Source organism: Sus scrofa, chromosome 4, assembly GCF_054392235.1.
Source record: "Sus scrofa isolate SSC_HxYL_T2T_F1_AM1 chromosome 4, Sscrofa_HxYL_maternal_Yorkshire_Landrace_v2.0, whole genome shotgun sequence".
Classification (NCBI taxonomy): domain Eukaryota; kingdom Metazoa; phylum Chordata; class Mammalia; order Artiodactyla; family Suidae; genus Sus; species Sus scrofa.
Window position 1 is genome coordinate 112,069,753 of NC_139386.1, and position 20,154 is coordinate 112,089,906.

A 20,154-nucleotide genomic window follows, 5' to 3' on the forward strand; every position below is an offset into this window, starting at 1 on the left:
CAAATGCTGGAGAACATGTGGAGAAAAGGGTACCTTCCTTCGCTGTTGGTAGGAATGTAAACTGGTATAACCACCATGGAATATAGTATGGAAGTACCTCAGAAAATGAAATATAAAACAAACGTATGATGCAACAATCCCACCCCTGTGCATATATCTGGATGAAGCTTTCCTTGAAAAAGATACATGCACCTGTATGTTCACTGCAGCACTATTCACAATAGCCAAGATATAGAAACAATGCAAATGCCCATCAACAGATGAATGAATTAAGAAGACATGGTATGTATACACAATGGAATACTACTCAGCCATAAAAAAGAACAAAATAATGCCATTTGCAGCAACATGGATGGAACTAGAGACTCTCAAACTAAGTGAAGTCAGAAAGAGAAAGACAAATACCATATGGCATCACTTATATCTGGAATATAATATATGGCACAAATGAAACTTTCCACAGAAATGAAACAAACTTATGGACATAGAGAACAGACTTGTGGTTGCCAAGGGGGAAGGGGAGGGAGTGGGATGGACTGGGAATATGGGGTTAGTAGATGCAAACTATTGCATTTGGAGTGGAGAAGCAATGAGATCCTGCTCTGCAGCACAGGGAATTATATCTAGTCACTTGTTATGGAACATGATGGAAGATAATGTGAGAAAAAGAATGTGTGTGTATGAATGACTGTGTCACTTTGCTGCACAGCAGAGACTGACAAACATTGTGAATCAACTATAATAGAAAAAATGAAAAATATTTTAAAAATAAAATGTAATTAAATCTGATAAGAAAAAATAAATGGGGAATATATCTTTTGATAAAAAAATACTCAAGGGGAGGTTTTTTTGTTTTGTCTTTTTTTTTTTTTTTTTTAGGGCCACACCCATGGCATATGGAGGTTCCCCAGGCTAGGGGTTTAATCAGAGCTGTAGCCACCAGCCTACGCCACAGCCACAGCAACTCCAGATCCGAGCTGCATCTGCAACCTACACCACAGCTCACGGCAACGCCGGATCCTTAACCCACAGAGTGAGGCCTGGGATCGAACCCGCAACCTCAGGGTTCCTAGTCGGATTTGTTTCCGCTGCGCCACGATGGCAACTCCCTCAAGATCAGGTTTTTGTGTTATTGAAAAATGGAATTATGGGAGAAGAGAGAAATAAAAGGGAGAAAAAAATAGAATCAAAAGGAGAAAAGAAGAAGGATAAAGAAAATTGTGTTCCTTTTTTAAAAAAAGGTCACTCTTTTTAGATAGCCCTATAATTTTTAAAACAACATCCACTAAAAATGTATTAAAATGAAAAAACGGTGGAGCTCTCTGATGGCCCAGTGGGTTGAGGCTCCTGTGTTCTCACTGCTGTGGCTCTGGTATAGTGTAGGTTTGATCCTCAGCCTTGGAACTCCCACATACTGCCTGTGTGGCAAAAAAGAAAAAAAATACCCCCCCCCCAAAAAAATCAAGAGAGAACCTGAAATAAATGCTGCAACTCTTACTTAAAAAATAAAATGAAAAACCATATTTCTAACACATTGCTTACATTGTCTTATAACCCATTAAGAAACTACATGCCTCCCACAAAGGCATCACGTGTAAATGACACAAGCCAGGGCCTGACATGAAGGCACACAAAGTGGTGAGGGACCAGGGACCCAGGTCCCACCAGGTCCCACCATGGCTGTGACTTAGTTTCCTGGAGCCCCCGTTTTCAATCCTTAAGTGGGGATGATGCCACCTTCCTCACGGGGTTTCTGTGAGACTAAAACCAGTACAAGTGAAAACACATTGTCTCGAAGAGAGCAGACTCTTAATATTTGCCAAATCTGATTCTCCGATAAATACTGAAGTCGGGCACTCTTCTCTGATAGGAACTTCTCCCATTCAGCTGATTTCTCATTCCCTCAGCCCAGAACCTTTTTATCACCTCTCAAGTCTTAACAGGACTTAAGGACCAGCTGAAGACACACTAAACGTACAGATCCTCTCAACAGCTTTCCAGCTATATTAAAAGTTAACATTTTCTTCCTTTAGGGAATTCCACTGTTATATGTGTTTGCGCAAGTCCTGTCTACCCAGTAATAAGTTCTGGGAGTTAATCTCAAATATTGAAAAAAAGTTCTTTTCTGGAAATATCAACCATGCACCCTATCACCCTATTCTTTCAACAAATATCTATGGAGCACCTACTAGCAATATTCAGGGCACTATTTCAGGTGCTACAGTACAAGCACAACAGTTGTCAGCCTAACAGAAAAAACACAGGAGGCCACGGAGACAAGAGGCTGCTCAGGGGCAGTGTCGGCTGGAGAAAAACGCTCAGTTCTTTGGGGCCACCTGAGTCACTTGTCATCAACAAAGCTCCCATGATCGTCATGCCAAGTCAAGCTTTTGATAATTTAGTCGCCAGAAAAACAATTCCCTGAAACACAGACCTATTTTCTTAAGAGTTTAGAACAAACCTGGGCACAGCTGTTAAGAGCTTATTTTTGTTTTCAAATCTCAGAGTTTTTTTTTTTTTTTTAAATTCAAGCTGATTCAATCATAGCATTCTAAAATTTCTGATCATTTATAAAGAATACTGTGTTTCAGAAATAGACTGTGAATCCTTCAAGGCCTCTGTTTGCCTTTTATTTGATGAGATTAGTACATCGAGGATTCTACTGAAACCAACATTTCAATTATATCCTCATTTTTTAGTTTAATTGGATTTTTGTGATAACAATAGGTGTTTTTGTTTTGTTTTTTGCTTTTTAGGGCCCCACCTGTGGCATATGGAGGTTCCCAGGCTAGGGGTCAAATCAGAGTTACAGCTGCCGGCCTACACCACAGCCACAGGATCTGAGCCATGTCTGCGACCTACACCACAGCTCACGGCAACACCAGATCCCTGAATGACGCCAGGGATCGAACCTACAACCTCATGGTTCCTAGTCGGATTCATTTCCACTGTGCCACAATGGGAACTCCTACAATAGGTGACTTTTAAGAAAAACTCCAGATTTAACAGTGCCTCAAACTGCTCTTACTAAAACTTTAAGACGACATGTAAATAAATGTGTATTTTACATGTACATGTGTGTTTTACAGATTAGGAAACTGAGGTTCAGAGAAGATACCCAACTGTACATGGCTGCAGGGTGGCCAAACTGGAGTCCGAGCCTTGTCCTATCTGATTTCCAACCCATGTTCTCCCCACATTATTCAACTGTCTCTACAAGAACGTGAACTGTGGGGAGAGCCAGCAGCTCTTGATCAGCTTCAGCTACAGGCACGGATGGGCCATCGGCCCCCCTCTCCAGCTCTGGTCTGCTGCTCCCCAGTCTCACCCTCCCCATTTTCTCTGCCTTCTCTGGCCCACTCATGACAGGCCTTCCCCAGAGTCCTGCCCCTGCTCACACCTCTCTCGATTTTCCCCTTTGGGGATTGCATCCACAGAGGCAGCAGCAGTCATCACCTCTGTCTGCTTGATGCCACAACCTGGGACGTGACCTCTCGTCCTAACGGCCTGCTAAATATTTACACCTGCTCATGGTGCTGGTCCTTCAACATGACCCAAACTTAAGAGATCATCAGTTTCGCCACGTCCTTCCTCCCACTGGCCTCCCTAGCATTTTGCCCACAGTGCGCAGCACAGGGCGAAGCCTCTAAGCCGTCCTTCCTCTTTCTTTTCCTTCATTCTTCACTCATTCAATACTTGTCAGTCATCGAAACTGGTCTTTTGTTCAGGGTGACCATTCAAATTACACTCCCACCACTACGACCGGATGCCTTCTCTACAGCGGGCTCTACCCCCTCACCCATCCTACACACTAACAGACCCAGTGCACCAGCGTATCGCTCTGAGAGGGAACTCATGGCTCAAAAGCCTTCTGGGACTTCCCATTCTCTTAGATGTACATAGTGTTGAGCCAGCCTACTTTTATATTCTTCTTTCTTTATTCCCCTATGAAGTTTCTAAACAGACTCCAGGTAAACCTGACCACTGGGTAGTTCCCTCTATGCAGTGTGTACTTGCTTAGTTTTACCCTTTTGCTCATTTCTTCAGCCTGGACTGTGTTCTTTCCTTCATTTCTCCCTATTCAATTCCTACCCACCGTCGATGCCACCTATTCTGTGAAATTGGCTCTGTTCATACCCACCTTTGAACTTGTACAAAAGTCTAGTCAGCCATCCAGAGAAAGGATGCTCTCTTGTTTGGGGGTTACTCTCCTGAGGCCTTCAGTACGATGTCTAAGTCCTTGGGTAAAGCAAACGCTCAGTACATGTTTATGAAATGAGTGAGGGAAGGGGAGCAGTGATGTGGCAAATTCAAAACTGCAATCACCCAGAAGACTTTTCTAATCATTATGAGAATATACCATCTAACAGTATCCCAGCATCATTTGCCTTGCTAACTAGTTTACATGGTTAAAAGAGAAAAAAAGAAGAAGAGAAAGAAAAATTCCTCCTTCCCTGAAGCTTAGGGTAGTAGAGAGATGAAGTCCAAAGTTCTCTTGAGTAGCAGGGATGAATGCTGCCCAGATTTAGAAATGTTTAGTGTATAACCTAACCGAGTATCAGTGAATGAACTGTTTTTTAAAAATTGAGGCCAGCAAGTGTAGATTCCTTTAAGTGACAGAGAGGGAAGGAAAACATCTCATGCAGATCCACACACAATTTGGCCCGCAATGCTCTGGACTAAGCTACAGCGTGGAGTTCCCGTTGTGGCTCAGGGGAAGTGAATCTGACTAGTATCCATGAGGACCCAGGTTTCATCTCTGGCCTCACTTAGTGGGTTAAGGATCCAGCGTTGCCCTGAGCTGTGGTGTAGGTTGCAGACGTGGCTCGGATCCTGAGTTGCTGTGGCTCTGATGTAGGCCAGTGGCTACGGCTCTGATATGACCCCCAACCTCCATATGCCCCGGGTGTGGCCCTAAAAAGACAAACAAACAAACCCCAAACCAAAAAACAAAACAAAGCTACAGTGTTGCAGCCTCGAGAACAGCTATGCTAGAACACTGCTGATGTGACTTCCAGTCCTGCGAATGATAGTAAAGGTTGGGAGAGTCATGCTTTTCCATCTCTGGCTGCCTCCAGAAGATGCTAAGAGGAAGAACGAAAATCTTGGGCCTATTGTTTTTGGAAGAAGTCAATGAATCTGTTTCATCCTGGTTCCCCCAAGACACTTAATAAGATGAAGGTACATTTATTATCCATTTGCCTTTGAATGTTGACTCTGTACGTAAAAAATGATTTTCTCTTCCTGACCAACGTCAATGCAGCCAAAGCGGCATCGCTGTGATGCCGGACCGCACCCGCGGGGAAGGAAATCACGAGCATCTGCCCTTCAGGCTTTAGTGATGGAAAATCTTGCTTCATAGATTCAGGAGGTCTCTGCGTTCCCTTTCATCACCTATTTTCAGAAGTTTCCGGTCTGGAGCCAGAACCAAAGGCTGCAAGAAGGCGACTCACGTGAATTCTGCCGTCTTTGATGGCAGGACCGTCCTCGGCGAGACGCAGGATGAAGAGCCCCATGTTGTACTCCTTCCCGCCCCTGAGGCTGAAGCCAAAGCCCCGGGGGCCTCGCTCCAGCTCCACTGGGTAACAGCCAAGGCTCTAGACAGAAAGGAGTGTAAGAGAAACAAGTCTGCATGGGCCACTGTATTAAGCCTCAAGAAACACTGCTTTGATGGCTGGAAGAAATGATTTATAGTCTCAATATGCATTTCTTTTTTGTTGTTGCTGAAGTATTATTCATTTACAATCCGGTGTTAGTTTCAAGTGATTCAGTTTTGCACACTCACGTGTATATTCTTTGTTCAGATTCTTTTCCATTATAAGTTATTACAAGACACTGAATATAGTTCCCTGTGCCATACAGTAGGTCCATGTTGTTTATTTTATATACAGTGGTGTGGATATATATATAACTCTCAAACTCCTAATTTCTCCCCCCTCCCAACCCCCACTACTCCCTTTGGTAACCATAAGTTTGTTTTCTAAGTCTGTGAGTCTATTTCTGTTTTGTAATTGAGTTTGTATCTTTTTAAAAAAAATTAAAAATTTTTATTTATTTATTTTTTGCTTTCTTTTAGGGCCGCATACAGCATATGGAAGGTCCCAGGCTAGGGGCTGAATCGGAGCTACAGCTGCAGGCCCTCACCACAGCCACAGGCGATCCAAGCTGCGTCTGTGACCCACCGCAGCTCACAGCAACACCAGATCACTGACCCACTAAGCAAGGCCAGGGATCGAACCTGCATCCTCATGGCTACCAGCCAGATTCATTTTCACTGCGCCGCGACAGGAACGCCCTCGTTATTTTTTTTTAGATGCCACATATAAGTGATATCATATGATAGCAGTATTCACTTCTGTATCATAGGAAGGAAGGTAAGTTTTGGTTGAGGGGCTACGTAATTTCTATAAATGCAGCCTAGATCAATTTGAAGACCTCACATCTTCTCTACTAGTTGGTCAATGTGCAGCAGAACAGAATTTTGGAAAGTGCTTCCTTTAAGTAGATTTTGACTAATTTTCCTGAAAAAAGACCCCCCCCATCCTACTCTGACGAGCCAGAACACTGCTATTTCTAGGAAATTAACTAGAGGTTCCGATTCCTCCAATGGAGGGTAAACTTCTCTTTCAGTCTGTGTTCTCACAGACACCAACAGAATGCCAACTACCCAGGAGGTCCTTAGGAATGACTCATGTGGGGAACACATTTATCTGAACTGATTTGCAATTAAAATCCACCGATGTCAGGGATCCAGCAACTGAGAAGAACAGCCTGCGTCTGCGTCTGCGGGGCTGTTACCTGATTGTGCCGACCGCCTACGACCGAGATCGTCGCCGTGTCGGGCTGCGCCAGGTGCTTGTGGTCAGACCAGGAGTGTCTGTACGAAGTGGGGACGTCCTTTCCAACCTCACCTTCTGTGGCGCTTCTACAGGAGAGAGAAACCTAATCACTCCCTGAACTGAGAAAACGAAAAACGGCCTAAAAGGAAAGGCAGATCGCTTTTTCTTTTAAAAGCCGGACCCTGCCCCTCTCGCTCGGAAAACCTGCTGTAAGGACCGGCTCTCCAGAAGCAGAGGGATGCCAGGCAAAAACCTGGCCGTTAACCCTAGCGGGGCTGAGTCTGGCAGCAGCCCCACGCTTTGTTTTGCTTCGTTTTGGGGTGAAGGGCGTCTCAGTGCCGTGTGTATTAAAGAAAGCTGCACTCAAGTCACTGAACCAGAGGGCAGACAAACGGACCTTCTCACAGAGAAAAATGGCTCTCCTGTAGCACCAAGGCCTGAGAAGACGCTCAGTTTCCGGCAATTTAGTTTCTGGTTCATGGCTAATATTTTTAACCCAAGAGGAAAGACATATGCACAAATACTGCCCTGTTCCGCGCAGGTCAGAGGATGGCGATCCGTGCGCATCTGGGCTCCCCTGCGAAACTGAGCAGCAGAGCGGGTGCTGCGGGCCTTCTTTCGAACCCCCACCCATCCGCATGGTCTGATGGTTACTGCACCCAGGCTGCCTCTGGGACAAGGGCTGAGGGGTGGTGGGCGTACAGGGAGCAGAGGTTTCACGTCACCCTTACTGGCTGCTCCCGCAGGACCATATGGAGACAGGGGTTGGGGGGGGGGCAAGAAAAAAACCCCGAAACTTGAGAAGCGCAGCCCCACCTGTCCCCAGGCAGGTGGTTGGCCTGTGACTGTCCCATGGGCCGGTGCTGCAGGGCTGGGCTTTGCCTGGCGGAGTTTGTTCCCGAGGGTGGGCCAAGATGCTCTGTTCAAAGGAGAAAGCAACAGACTTGAGAGTTTGTACATAAAAACGTGGAGGCCGAGGGGCTCTATGGACAGGATGACCTGACGCGTGGCTACGGCCTTCCTGACGGTGGTGACGTCACACGAGCAGCACTGTTGTCACCTGCCTGCAACTGGAACGTTAACGTCTTTGCCCCTGTGGCTTCCGGCTGATGTGTAGGTTTGTTCTGGTCGTCCACACAACATCAACATCGGAAATGGACAAACTCCGCACTGGCTAGAGGCCTGAGCTCCGGGGACTCTCTGGCAGCCCGTTTCCGGAGTGCAGAGCTGGTAACCACTCTAGCCGACAGGGACACGTCTCAGGAACGCTGGAGTGTGGGGGCCAGTCTGGAAACCACACTCATATCTTTAACCTGCATCTTTTATACAGGAGTGGTTATTTTACCTGACACTAATATCAAAGACAAATTTATACAATCATCCTGAGTGTTGACAAATGTTTATAACGAGTTGACTGATTCTGTTTCCTAAGAGCACAGACATAAGTGAAAAAGGACCATTTGTTTCTGTAGCAGCCTCAACAGCTCCAGGCCTCCTGTTGTTCCTTGAAGGCAGATTTCATAACTAAGCACAGCAACTGCTTGTATCTAAAACTGGATGCCAATTCATGGGAAGGACAGCTTTTAAAAGACACTCTCAAGGTTGTCAGATGGAACCTGAGCCACAACAGTTACAACACAGGATCCTTTAACCACTAGGCCACCAGGAAACTCCCAGACTCATCTTTTTAAAGCTGAAATTTCTAATGTTTTATCCGGCCCACATTTCAAAACATAGGATATTTATAATATCAAAAAGAGGAGTTCCTATTGTGGCCCAGTGGTTAACGAACCCAACTAGCACCCATGAGGACATGGGTTTGATCCCTGGTCTCAATCAGTGGGTTAAGGATCCAGCGTTGCTGTGAGCTGTGGTGTAGGTCACAGATGTGGCTTGGATCCCGAGTTGCTGTGGTTGTGGTGTAGGCTGGCAGCAACAGCTCTGACTGGACCCCTAGCCTGGGAACCTCCATATGCCGTGGGTTTGGCCCTAAAAAGACAAAAAAAAAATACATGTATATCAGAGAGAGAGCGAGCATAGCTTAATGATTAAGACTGTGAACTTAGGAGCAAGATTGAGGAGGTTTATATCTGACCTCATCATTTACTAGCTCTGTGTCCTTGAACGAATTACTTAAATTTTCTGTGCTTCTAACCATCTCACTATAAAAAGGGAAGTACCTCATGGGGCCATTGTATGAAATGAGCGCATCAAGGTACATGCTTGGAACAGTACCTGGGACATCATGTTCGCTATGTGGATGTTTACATCAAAATCACTATTTAGATTATTATTATCATAATCATCAAGATGGTTGGGGCTATATTTCTCTTCAAGTGTACATTCTGAAATATTTACCTAACTTAGCAAAAATGTTCCATGTAGGGGCCATTTTTAGGTTAGGACACGTAGATACTGATATAAACTGAATTTCAGAATATGATGAGAGCAAGACTGATGTGAAAGACAAGGAGTATGAATGTTTAGGAAGCAACCTCTATGGAGACAGCTGTGACTTCAGGGTTGCTCAATGCATCACTATTTTATGGCTCGGATTAAGCTGTTTCTCTTCAAAGTACTAGGGACTAAAAACATAAATAATGCATTCTTATTTAAGAACTTCTTGTAACTTTTCGTACTCTGAAAACACAGGCAAGAGTATAGACAGTATCAGAGGAGATTAATGATCTAAGCTAGGCTGGGGCAACCCCCAAGGATTTCTGATGCTCTGCCCGCTGGGCATGTGTCTCTGCGGATTTCAAAAATTGGACCAGGTGTAGAGATGGAGGACCAGCCTCTGCAGAACTTATCCAGAGGGCTATCGCTCCTCTTAAAAGTCAAATGTTCCAGGAATTCCAAGAAGGCAGAATGGAGCATGAATTTTTTTTTTTTTTTTTGGTGACAGCAGTGTGGGGGTGGGTGGGTGGGGGCTGGGAAACTTGCTTGCTGCTCTTTTATTTACTATCATCAGTTTTCCTAATTAGCTTAACAAGTTACTGAGGTTGGCCTCCTCGCCACCAATCTCATCTTTATTCTGCCTCCTGGATTCCAGTCCTAGCATATCCACTGAAATATGCCCCTGCCCTGGTTCAAAACCTATGCCAACTTTCTCTTGCTCCTAAGACACCAACCAAATTCATCACCTGGCACTCCTGGCTTCCCACTTCATCTCCTGTTCAAAATGTCACCTCCTCTGGGAAGTCTTACCTGGCCCCTTAAGCACCCTGTTTTCACAGCATTTATCACACTGTGTCAGAGCTAGGATACCTGTCTCCCCCGCTAGACTGTGAACTCCTTGACTGCAGGAATCATCTCTCATTTATATTCCTATACCCACTAGAAATTCCAGAAATTCCAGAAGTCCTTCCACCTTTGCTTCTTTGGATGTCAACTTCAGTGCCCATTATAGGGTTGAATTCTCGTCCGTCATTGAAAATTCATGGCTACTATTAAGGGAATGGAAACTGGTGGGAAAAATTACATCTATCATCTAGATGACTAGGAGATCCCTGTACCTTTGTATGAATTCAATTTAGATAACTTTTCGCTTCATTAGCTTGGCTAGAACAATGGGTGTATACAGAGCAGGACATTTTAAATAAGCTGATCAATTCCAAGTTTTCCTCTACCTTCCCTCAAGGATAAGAGATGTCACTGCTAGGCAAAAAGCACCTCAAATTATGCTTATTCTTTTAGTGACATGTTTTTTTGTTGTCCTCTTCAAGGTTAAATAAACTTTCCGTCACTGGTATTTTTTTCATGTTAGCCCTTTGACCCATGCTACATAACTTCTCCAATTTACTTCTGTGTCAAAAGATCTTCTGCTTCTCACAGTTAAATATTTATTCCATAATGTCAAACAGGCCTATATTCTCTCTGAATTTTAACTGAAAGTTCTTCAAATAGTAAAGCAATAGGTTAAATATACCTTTCCCTTGATGAGAATTAAACTTTTGCTGGCGTTTCTGTATGTAGCTACTTAAGAGCAAGTGCATTATCAGAGGCTAAATGAAAAATCCTAGAGTTAAAACTCCAGCAATGAACATTACAATCTATTTGGCATCATCTTTACCAAAAATAAATAGGATCCTTATGAGAGAACTTCCTAAAACTCTATTGAGAAGATGATCTGAATAACTGGAGAGAGAGCCCCTGCTCTTTGGTGGGATGATTTAATATTTAAAGGTATACATTTTCCCAAAAGTTAATATATTTTCAATATACGTCAATTAAAATTCTGGTTGGACTTTTGAGAGGAGCGTAATAATCGGCTCTAAAATTTTGCATGAAAAAGTTTCATAAATATCTAGTTGACCTGGAGAAAAGTCTGCCTCAAGATACATTAGAATATGCCACAAAGTTACAGATTAAGAAAAAAAGTGTATGTGTATACATACATATATAGGTATGTATACACTCTTAAAATTACATTTATATTAAAATTATATTTATATGTATTACAAATACATATAGATAAGAATGGATAAACTGACAGACTAGAATAGAGAGCTTGGAAATTCATGTTTAAAGGGGAGTTAATATACAGAATAAATGGTTCCACGGGTCAATGAGAAAAAAAGAAGTACTATTTAGTACTTAGCTGGTATTAGAAAAACTGACTCACTATAATAATAAAAAACAAAACTGGAGCCCTCTTAAAACTATATATAAAGGTAGGGTCCAGGTGGATTAAAGGCTTAAATGCAAAATCAGTCATCTAAAACATGAACAGAAAATCTCTGTGACATGGGGTAGGTAAGGATAACTCAACCTCAAAAGCGCAAGCCCTAAGGTGAAAATTGACTAATTTGGTGACATCTAAATTAAGAATCTCTGTGTAATGAAGGGCACCATGGTCAAAGTGAACGTACAGATGACAAGAAGAGATATTTGTACTTTCTAAAACTAAACTGGACCACTGCCTGTACAATTCACAAGGAATCTCTCAATATCAACAAGAAAAAGAAGATACCACAACTAAATGCCCTGGAAGATCCCGGATTTGATCCTGTAACAATAAAGTGACACACACAGAAAAGCATATGGTTCTGTGAAAAAAAGCAGCATAAAATCTGTAACATAATATCCTCCATACAGCTCAAAAATAAATGACAAGGCACAGAAAATTACGAATTTTATAGATATAACTAGGAAGTTCCTGAGGTGCACAGTGGGTTAAGGATCCAGCGTTGCTGCAGCTGGGGCGTAGGTCACAGCGGTAGCTCGGATTCGATCCCTGGCCTGGGAACTTCCACATGCCACGGGTGCAGCGGAAAAAGAAAAAAAAAAAAAAAAAAAAACTTAAATGAAAAGAGGCACATAAAACACATTGGCATTGACTGCCGGTGGGAGTGGTGAAAGAAAGGTGACTGGAAAACAGAGACAAGTGAGAATTAACAGATAAACAAAATCAAACAAAAATGATGGCAACGCCACCAGAACAATTCTAACGTTAAGTCCTCGGGAGCCTTCGGTAACTTGTGTTCATTCTTAAACATTGCAATGAAATAAAAATGTCCTGACACAAAATGAGAAGTCAATTTTGAAAAATAATACAATCGAAAGATTTCTTTACGAGAAGCAAGAAAAAGCAGGCTGATCAACTGATGCTGGACACTTGCGGGATGAGGCGGCAGTGCTGCGGGAGGCCAGCGCCACGCGACTGAGGGAGGCCCGGGTCCGGAATGCTGGAGGCTTTAGGCCCCACACAACACTTGGCTTGGAAACTTGGCAAAATTAGCATGACTGTGAATCTGTATGGAGCAAAAGGGGGAAAAGCAGATGCTGGGGACACGTGTTCTTTTTCCGGGCAGCTCTTCTATCTCTGAACAGGGACTGGCTGACGGGGAGTGGGGAGCAGCACCACAGGGGAAGGACTGCAGCTCTGAGCTGCCGATCGATCGGGATGTGCCATTTCGGAAACAGCTGGAGAGCGATGAATGCTCGTTTGACTCTTTAGTGCAGTTGGTGGACTTTGGTGGAGACGATGAGAAGCTTGGAAGACTCTAAAACTCCATAAATGGGATTTTTATGGACAGAAGGGACACTTTTTTTTTTTTCACCTGAGCAAAGATATTCTGAATGTTTCCATAGTTTAATTGAACTTAGAGTATAATGAAATAAACTGTAACCATCAAAATGAGATTTTACGTGTCAAAGTGATTGCCTTTTAAGAGGCGGCTCCTCCATGTGAAATACACTGTAAAGCATGGATCTGCTAGGGAGTCTCCTTCCTCCCATCTGCTTTTCCTAGATACTGACTGGCATATATAAGAGATCTTCGTACCGTCCAGAAGGATTTGGGTCAGAACATCAAAGTTAACTTTTACTCCAAGAAAAGTGACTGAGCAGTTTTCCCAGGGAAAACGCCATCAACAATACAGGGTAATTTAGGAAAAGAAAATTATGCCAACAAAACTCAGCCGCAGAGAGACCACTTTCTCTGTCTCAAGGCTACTCAATGTGTGGTCTGCTGGTCAGTCTGCAAAAAGATGCGTGCTGATATTGAGAGTAAGAATTTAGAAAACTGTATGATGATTTGACAAGAATTTTCTCTTTGTTCTTATTATTCATTGTGACGGACTGCCAGACCCCTTGATGCCTCTAGAGAAGGTCTGAAGAACCCTGATCTATGCTACCTTCCAGCAGCTTCTATCACTCCTACACCATTCTCAGAGCAACCCAGAAATGTCATTTCCTGTGGCACTGAGGCCTGCTTCTCTTTGTGGGTTACAGAACAAATCTAAGGCTAAGAAGCAGGCTTTAGAGATCATGGTAAAGAAACTGAGACAAGGAGTTCCCATCGTGGCTCAGCAGTTAACAAATCCGACTAGGGTCCATGAGGATGCGAGTTTGACCCCTGGCCTTGCTCGCAGGATTCGGAATCCAGCATTCTTGTGAGCTGTGGTGTCGGTTGCAGATGTGGCTTGGATCTGGCATTGCAGGGGGCTGTGGTATAGGCTGGCAGCTGTAGTTCTGATTACACCCCTAGCCTGGGAACCTCCAGATGCTGTGGGTGTGGCCCTAAAAAGCAAATAAAGAAAGAAAGAAAGAAAGAAAGAAACTGAGATAAAGAAATCTGACCAAAGTCACATTATGTTATGCTAAGCCTTCATTCAAAAAATGTTTCTGTGCACCGCCTCTGGGGTTAACGCTGTTTTAGGCCCTTGGGATTTAGCACCAGGACTTGACCAGCTCTCTAACCTCACAAATCTCAGGACTTTACATTCTAGTCCAAGAGATGACAATAAACCATAAACACATAGTTCAATAACCCCAGGTGGAGATAAGTACAATGAAGAAAAGCAAAGCAGAGCTGAGTTAGGGGCCAGAGGAAGACTGGGGCAGGCGGCGGGAGGGGCGGTATTTTAGATGCTGTGGTTCGTTAGGGAAGCAGAGCACTTGGGAGCACAGACTATGGAGCCAGATGGCCTGATTCCAATACTTGTTCTGCCGCTAGTTTTAGGACCATAGGCAAGTCCTCTTGCTGCTCTGCGGTTCCTTTCCTCACCTGTGAACTGGGAGAGCAACAGTGCCTACCTAGGGTTAGTGCGAAGGTTAAATGAGTTCGCAGCTGTAAAGTACTTAGGACAACACCTGCCACACAGGTAAGTGCTTCCTAAATATTATTATTTCCTTAGGCGGTGAGATTTAGGCAGAGGCCGAATGAGGGAGGCAGCCATGCGCAGCTGTGATAAAGTAATGAGAGCGATTATTAGAGGAGCACCTCAGGGTATGCACGCAGGTTATGTACATTTTCACCTTTCATCTTCACGGTGATCCTGAAAATAGATATTATTATTCCCCTTCCATAGACAAAAAACTGAAGGTGAGAAATGTTAAGTGGCTTGCTTTAGGTCAGAAAACTAGCTAATAGGTGTCGGTGAACTCTGTCTGTCAAAAGTCTTACTTCGATTGCGTTTAAATCGCCTCTGCTAGGGACTGGCCCAGAACTGAAAGCTTCTGACTTTGACTTTGGCCATTCATTCATTTATCCGTTCACTCATTCCTTCATTCAAACAAATATTTACTGAGTGCCTACCAAGCATCATAGTCCACTGGGAGCATTTTCTTTGTTTGCAAAGAGCAGAGCCTTTCCATAGGGAGAGAGTTGTACAGGAAGAATGCTCCAGGCATTGCAGAGATCAGGAGGGCTGTGCGACTCAGGGGAGGGAGCCCAAGTGCGGAGACCAAGGAGGCTGCGTTCACAAGAGGCTTTGGAAAGAGCACTTGCTGGGAAGTAATCCGAAAGGCAGGCTGGGAGCCAAAGCACAAACACTTCCTGTGCAGAGAGTGGGGAAGCACTGGAGCTTCCACTCAGGAGGAGCTTAGAACAAAGAATCAGCGGAATCTGGGACAGAGTCTGGGCAGAGTGTGAACAGACTAGAGAGGGGGAAAGAGCAGAGGCAGGGCTGTCACTCAGTCTTAGAACAAGAAGGGGCCTCGGAGAGCAGCCAGGGAAACGCAGGTCCACGGAGAAACAGTCCCTCCCGAACCTTGGACAGAAGGGAGATTGACGGGAGTTCCCGTCGTGGTGCAGTGGTTAATGAATTCGACTAGGAACCGTGAGGTTGCGGGTTCGATCCCTGCCCTTGCTCAGTGGGTTGACGATCCGGCGTTGTTGTGAGCTGTGGTGTAGGTCACAGACGTGGCTCGGATCCCGGTTGCTGTGGCTCTGGTGTAGGTTGGTGGCTACAGCTCTGATTAGACCCCTAGCCTGGGAACCTCCATATGCTGTGGGAGCAGCCCAAGAAATGGCAAAATGGCAAAAAGACAAAAAAAAAAAAAAAAAAAAAAAAAAAAGAAGGGAAATTTATGGAATTCCTTAGAGACAGACGTATGTGAGGGGAACAGGAGGAAGGGCAAAGAAATGAAGAATCAGAATTAAAGACCTGAAAAGGGACTAGATGAGAGGGTCGTGGGGGAAAGGGCGACATGAAGACACATCACGGTACAAGGAATTTTAACAAGACAGACTGGCCCGTCACAATCCTGCTGCTTTTGGCTTCTTGTTAGTTTTTGAAAAATCAGGAAAAATGAGATGGACATTATGGAATGGTTACCTTGTAGTTCATAAACAAAGAACATGGACTGGTGCTATGCAAAATGCTTCCTAATTAGAAACTCTTAATGATCAAAGGCAGCCTTAACGCAAGGCCAGACACTAAGTGCGTTTTATGCCCTATTTTCCGCCCATTCCTACGCGCTCCCTTTCCCCCATTTTTCAAGCAGCTACCTGACGAAGCCCTGCCCCCAAGGCCAGGCACACTGGCATGGGCCTGACATGAAAGGCTCAATATCAACAGTGACTTTCTCTGAACTCTTTAGAGGATTTTCTCTCACTCAAGCAGAGACTTAAAGACATTCTTTTAAGAAAATAAGACCTGAAAAGTATCACCAATCTCTTTCCCTCTGGGTGCTTGCTTCTCCAGCACATTAAAAAAAAAAAAAAAAAAAGGCTCCCACTCACTAACTCACTAGCTGGATTATTTTTCTTGAGCTACTGACAACTTTATAATAAGCTGTCTCTTAAATTCATTAGATGGAATTAGATGGAAAAGGCAAAAAATGAGACTCCAGGGTGCATAAATGGTTCTATCACTGCAGTGGTTCTGGCAGCGTCGGAGGGAGCCACAAGCCTTCTGCAGGCTCTAGGGCCCTCAGATCAGTTCGGGGGAGGCAGGCCTACTGGTTGCTTACCTTCTTCAGCGACGACCGTTAATGTGACAGTGACACCAGCATCTTTGATCAGCTGAACAATGTTATCATGGGACAATTCAACAATGGACTGCCCGTTTACAGCAGAGATATGGTCTCCAACTTTCAGCTTTCCACAGCGATCAGCTGGACTTCCTTCTATGACTCGGCCAATCTTATGAGGAATAACTTTGGGGAAAAAAAAAATCCTCAGTGTTGGATTTATCATCATCATCATCATCAAAATTCAACATAATAACATCAAAGAATATTCTTTTCTTGTCTTTTGTCCTTTTTAGGGCCGCACCCTTGCATATGGAGGTTCCCAGGCTAGGGGTCTAATCGGAGCTGTAGCCACCGGCCTACACCACAGCCACAGCCACACCAGATCCGAGCTGCGTCTGCGACCTACACCACAGCTCACGGCAACGCCGGATCCTTAACCCATTGAGCGAGACCAGGGATCAAACCCGCAACCTCATGGTTCCTAGTCGGATTCGTTAACCACTGAGCCACGACAGGAACTCCAAATGCAACTATTTTCATGTTGTCTTCCACTCTTTGCCCACATGTATAGATATTCTTTACATAGCTGCAATCATAGCATATAAACCTCTTTGGTATCTTCCACTTACCATAAATCTTTTACCAATTTTTATGTTGTCATCCTAATAATCCCGTTTAAAGGCCACTGACCTCAGTGATACTTATAATATCTCATGGGTCTGATGGTTTTTGTTTGTCATTGGCTGTTTAGACTGCATCATGATTTTGGCTATTTTAGAAAGTATTACAATGAGACCATCTTTGGTTCTGTTGAAGGAGTATTTATTCCCACAAGGAATCTTACAAATAAATGCAGTTCAAAATCAAGTTTAGGACTCAGATTGGTCAGAAACCCATGTGCACACTGTGGTATATGAAATGACTAGCCTGCTGTATAGCACAGTGCACTCTATCCAACATTTTGTGACAATATATATGGGAAAAGAATCTGAAAAAGAATGGATGTGTGTACATGTATAAATGAATCATTTTGTTGTACAGCAGAAAAATAACACTGTAAATAAACTCTGCTTCGATCGAACTTTAAAAGCTGAAAAAAACCCCTACAAAATACAAAATAAATAAACAGCCACCTCCCAAAAAAGAAACTGCACTTTATCTACAATTCAAATTAGTTGATTTTACTTTTCATGTTCATTTAAAACTGTTGTCTATCCATTAATGTTTCTTAAACTGAAAGTCATTAAATAATATTAAACAATACTTTTTATATGCTAGAAATGGCTTTAAAATTTTTTATTGAAGTGTAATTGATTTTCATTAAACTATTTTTATTATGCAAAGAAAAATAAAATGAATCATACTTACTTCCCTAGCAAAATTAATTCCCTTTATTTATGCCTTTAGATTTTTTTTAAATTAGAAAAGCTGAGTGCAATGTTAATGTTTAACATTAAGAGTATGGATAAAACTCTACCCTGAATGCACAAAGATGAGTCTAAGACGTTTGCAAAGACACGACGTGCAGTTCTATTCTCTCTCTAGCATTAATGGTAAAGGCTTTCCTAGACTAACTGTTAAGACCCTTCACTGTTATAATGGCTTCAAATGAGTTCTCAGACATTCAGGGAATCTTGTCAAAATATCTTTCACCCTTTAATAAGCGGCATTCGTATTAAGAAACAAATGTTCTTTTTATGTTCTCTGAGAAGTTCTTTGCCTAGGTCAGTAAATTTATTAGGCTCTTGGGCTCCTGCTGAATATGGTCTGTTAAGAATAAGGATAATTCATATTTTTAAGTGGCACTGTGATTACATTTCATTTCCATAGTAAAATGGGCTCCTTACTAGTATTTCTGAATTATATCTAGGTGTATGTTAGGGACATTTTAATAGACCTCCGTTTGGACTGGAAGTTACACTTGACCATGATTTATGACCCCCCAGAAAGTGAGGGCCATTCCTTGGCTCTTCTAGGATTATAGAGTGGAAGATTTGAATATTAAAAAAGAGGAAGCCAATGTTGGAAGCAAGTGCTTTTTAGTTCTGAAGGATATTAAGCCCTTATTGTACCACTTGCCTTATAAGCAAAATAATTAGAACGCTCCAGAGCGGTAAGGGCCGTGTGCTGGGCCAGGCGGCAGGAGCTGATGCCCTGAAAGAGCAGGTGGCACATCAGAAACATATGGTGACTCACACAGTGGCCCTGTGGTGACCTTCTAAATCAACATCTTAGTTATTCTCCTTCTTAGAAGCGATTTTCTTGTGCTCAGTGTTCATTCCAGATCCCCTGAGAAGAAAATCATTCCGTTCCTTGGCACACTCAAAGGCGTTGGTTCACACGTGGGGAAGCATCAAACAAAATTAATCTCTGATGTCTCAGTGGTTCCTTTCTCATCATGTGAGCGATGTGGTCAAAAAGAACCGGTGCATCTTGGTACGGAACTTCCTCGAGGGTGAGTTGGTGAGGTGAGGAAGATGAGAGTAAGCACGTGGTTATTGTCTCGGCGTTTATAGCAGTGCCTCCAAAACAGTTAAAAATGTAAATAGACCGGTAGAAAAGTAACTTCTGAGCAAACTCTGAAGAGCCTGGGAAGTTTTCAAGGTACCTGCTCAGAGTACACATGCCAAGGACAAGTCTCAAGCCCTGCCTTGCTGCTGTTGGTATACACAGTCTATAGGCATTTGCCATAAAGCCAATTTATCTGTCTTCACTCATCTTTGGCCTAAATCTGTCTCACAGCTTGGCTGCTGAAATCACCTTCGTGCTCTCAAAATGTTTCTTTTCAGGAAAAGAAAGGACAGTAACAGGAAATGTCCCCTTCTCAAAGAAATCCTTTGCCACCAGAACTGAAAAGCATACGATAAGAGAAACACTTAAAACCTCTGAAGTACTGGCAATGCAAAAACTAGCCAAGTCCTTTTCATCTTCAATAGAGGTCTTTTCTAAGTAGAGGTCCATTCATTTATTAGCCCTTCCGCAAACTGGGTCCAGGGCAAGAAGGATGCTGGGCCTGTCACCCTGATCTTTGAAAAAAGTCTCAGAATTTTATAACTGGTATTAGAAATGCTATTGGGGGCATTCCCGTCATGGCGCAGTGGAATCGAATCCGACTAGGAACCATGAGGTTGTGGGTTCGATCCCTGGCTTTGCTCAGTGAGTTAAAGATCCGGTGTTGCTGAGAGCTGTGATGTAGGCTGCAGATGCAGCTCAGATCTGGAGTTGCTGCGGCTGTGGCGTAGGCCAGCAGCAACAGCTCCAATTGGACCCCTAGCCTGGGAACCTCCATATGCCACAGGTGTGGCCCTAAAAGGACAAAAGACCAAAAAAAAAAAAAAAAAAAAAAGGAATGCTATTGGGAACTCTTCTTGTGACATTTCATCAGAAGAAAAAAAAAACCACCAATATCCTATACTGTGCAGAATATCAATCTATACCAAGACAAGAGCCATAAAGAAGGCTCTATTCTGACAGAGAGGTTTCTGGCCTTTTCACCGGTGCAAACTCTTTTCTAAACCAAACTTCTACTGTTATGCAGTTTGCAGTAACTGCTCAGGTTTTCTGAGTGACAGCTCCACATCCAAGCTCACCCCAGGATCCTTCCAGCTATAAG

At 43.5% G+C, this 20,154-nt stretch overlaps 1 protein-coding gene across 10 annotated transcripts in view; it reads right to left on the reverse strand.

Moving 5' to 3' along the window:
* Positions 1 to 20,154, reverse strand: part of MAGI3 (membrane associated guanylate kinase, WW and PDZ domain containing 3) — a 266,980-nt gene that overhangs the window by 7,637 nt on the left and 239,189 nt on the right. For 9 of the 10 annotated variants that reach the window (XM_085023516.1, XM_085023515.1, XM_021090716.2 and 6 more), the window contains 4 exons: positions 16,539 to 16,724; positions 7,656 to 7,758; positions 6,799 to 6,925; positions 5,454 to 5,597 (listed from right to left, as the gene is read on the reverse strand). In XM_085023516.1, the coding sequence (XP_084879642.1) occupies positions 5,454 to 5,597; positions 6,799 to 6,925; positions 7,656 to 7,758; positions 16,539 to 16,724 (560 nt within the window). Of the gene's footprint in view, positions 1 to 5,453; positions 5,598 to 6,798; positions 6,926 to 7,655; positions 7,759 to 10,997; positions 12,593 to 16,538; positions 16,725 to 20,154 lie in introns of those variants that run through there. The other variant, XM_085023518.1, reaches the window with a different exon arrangement.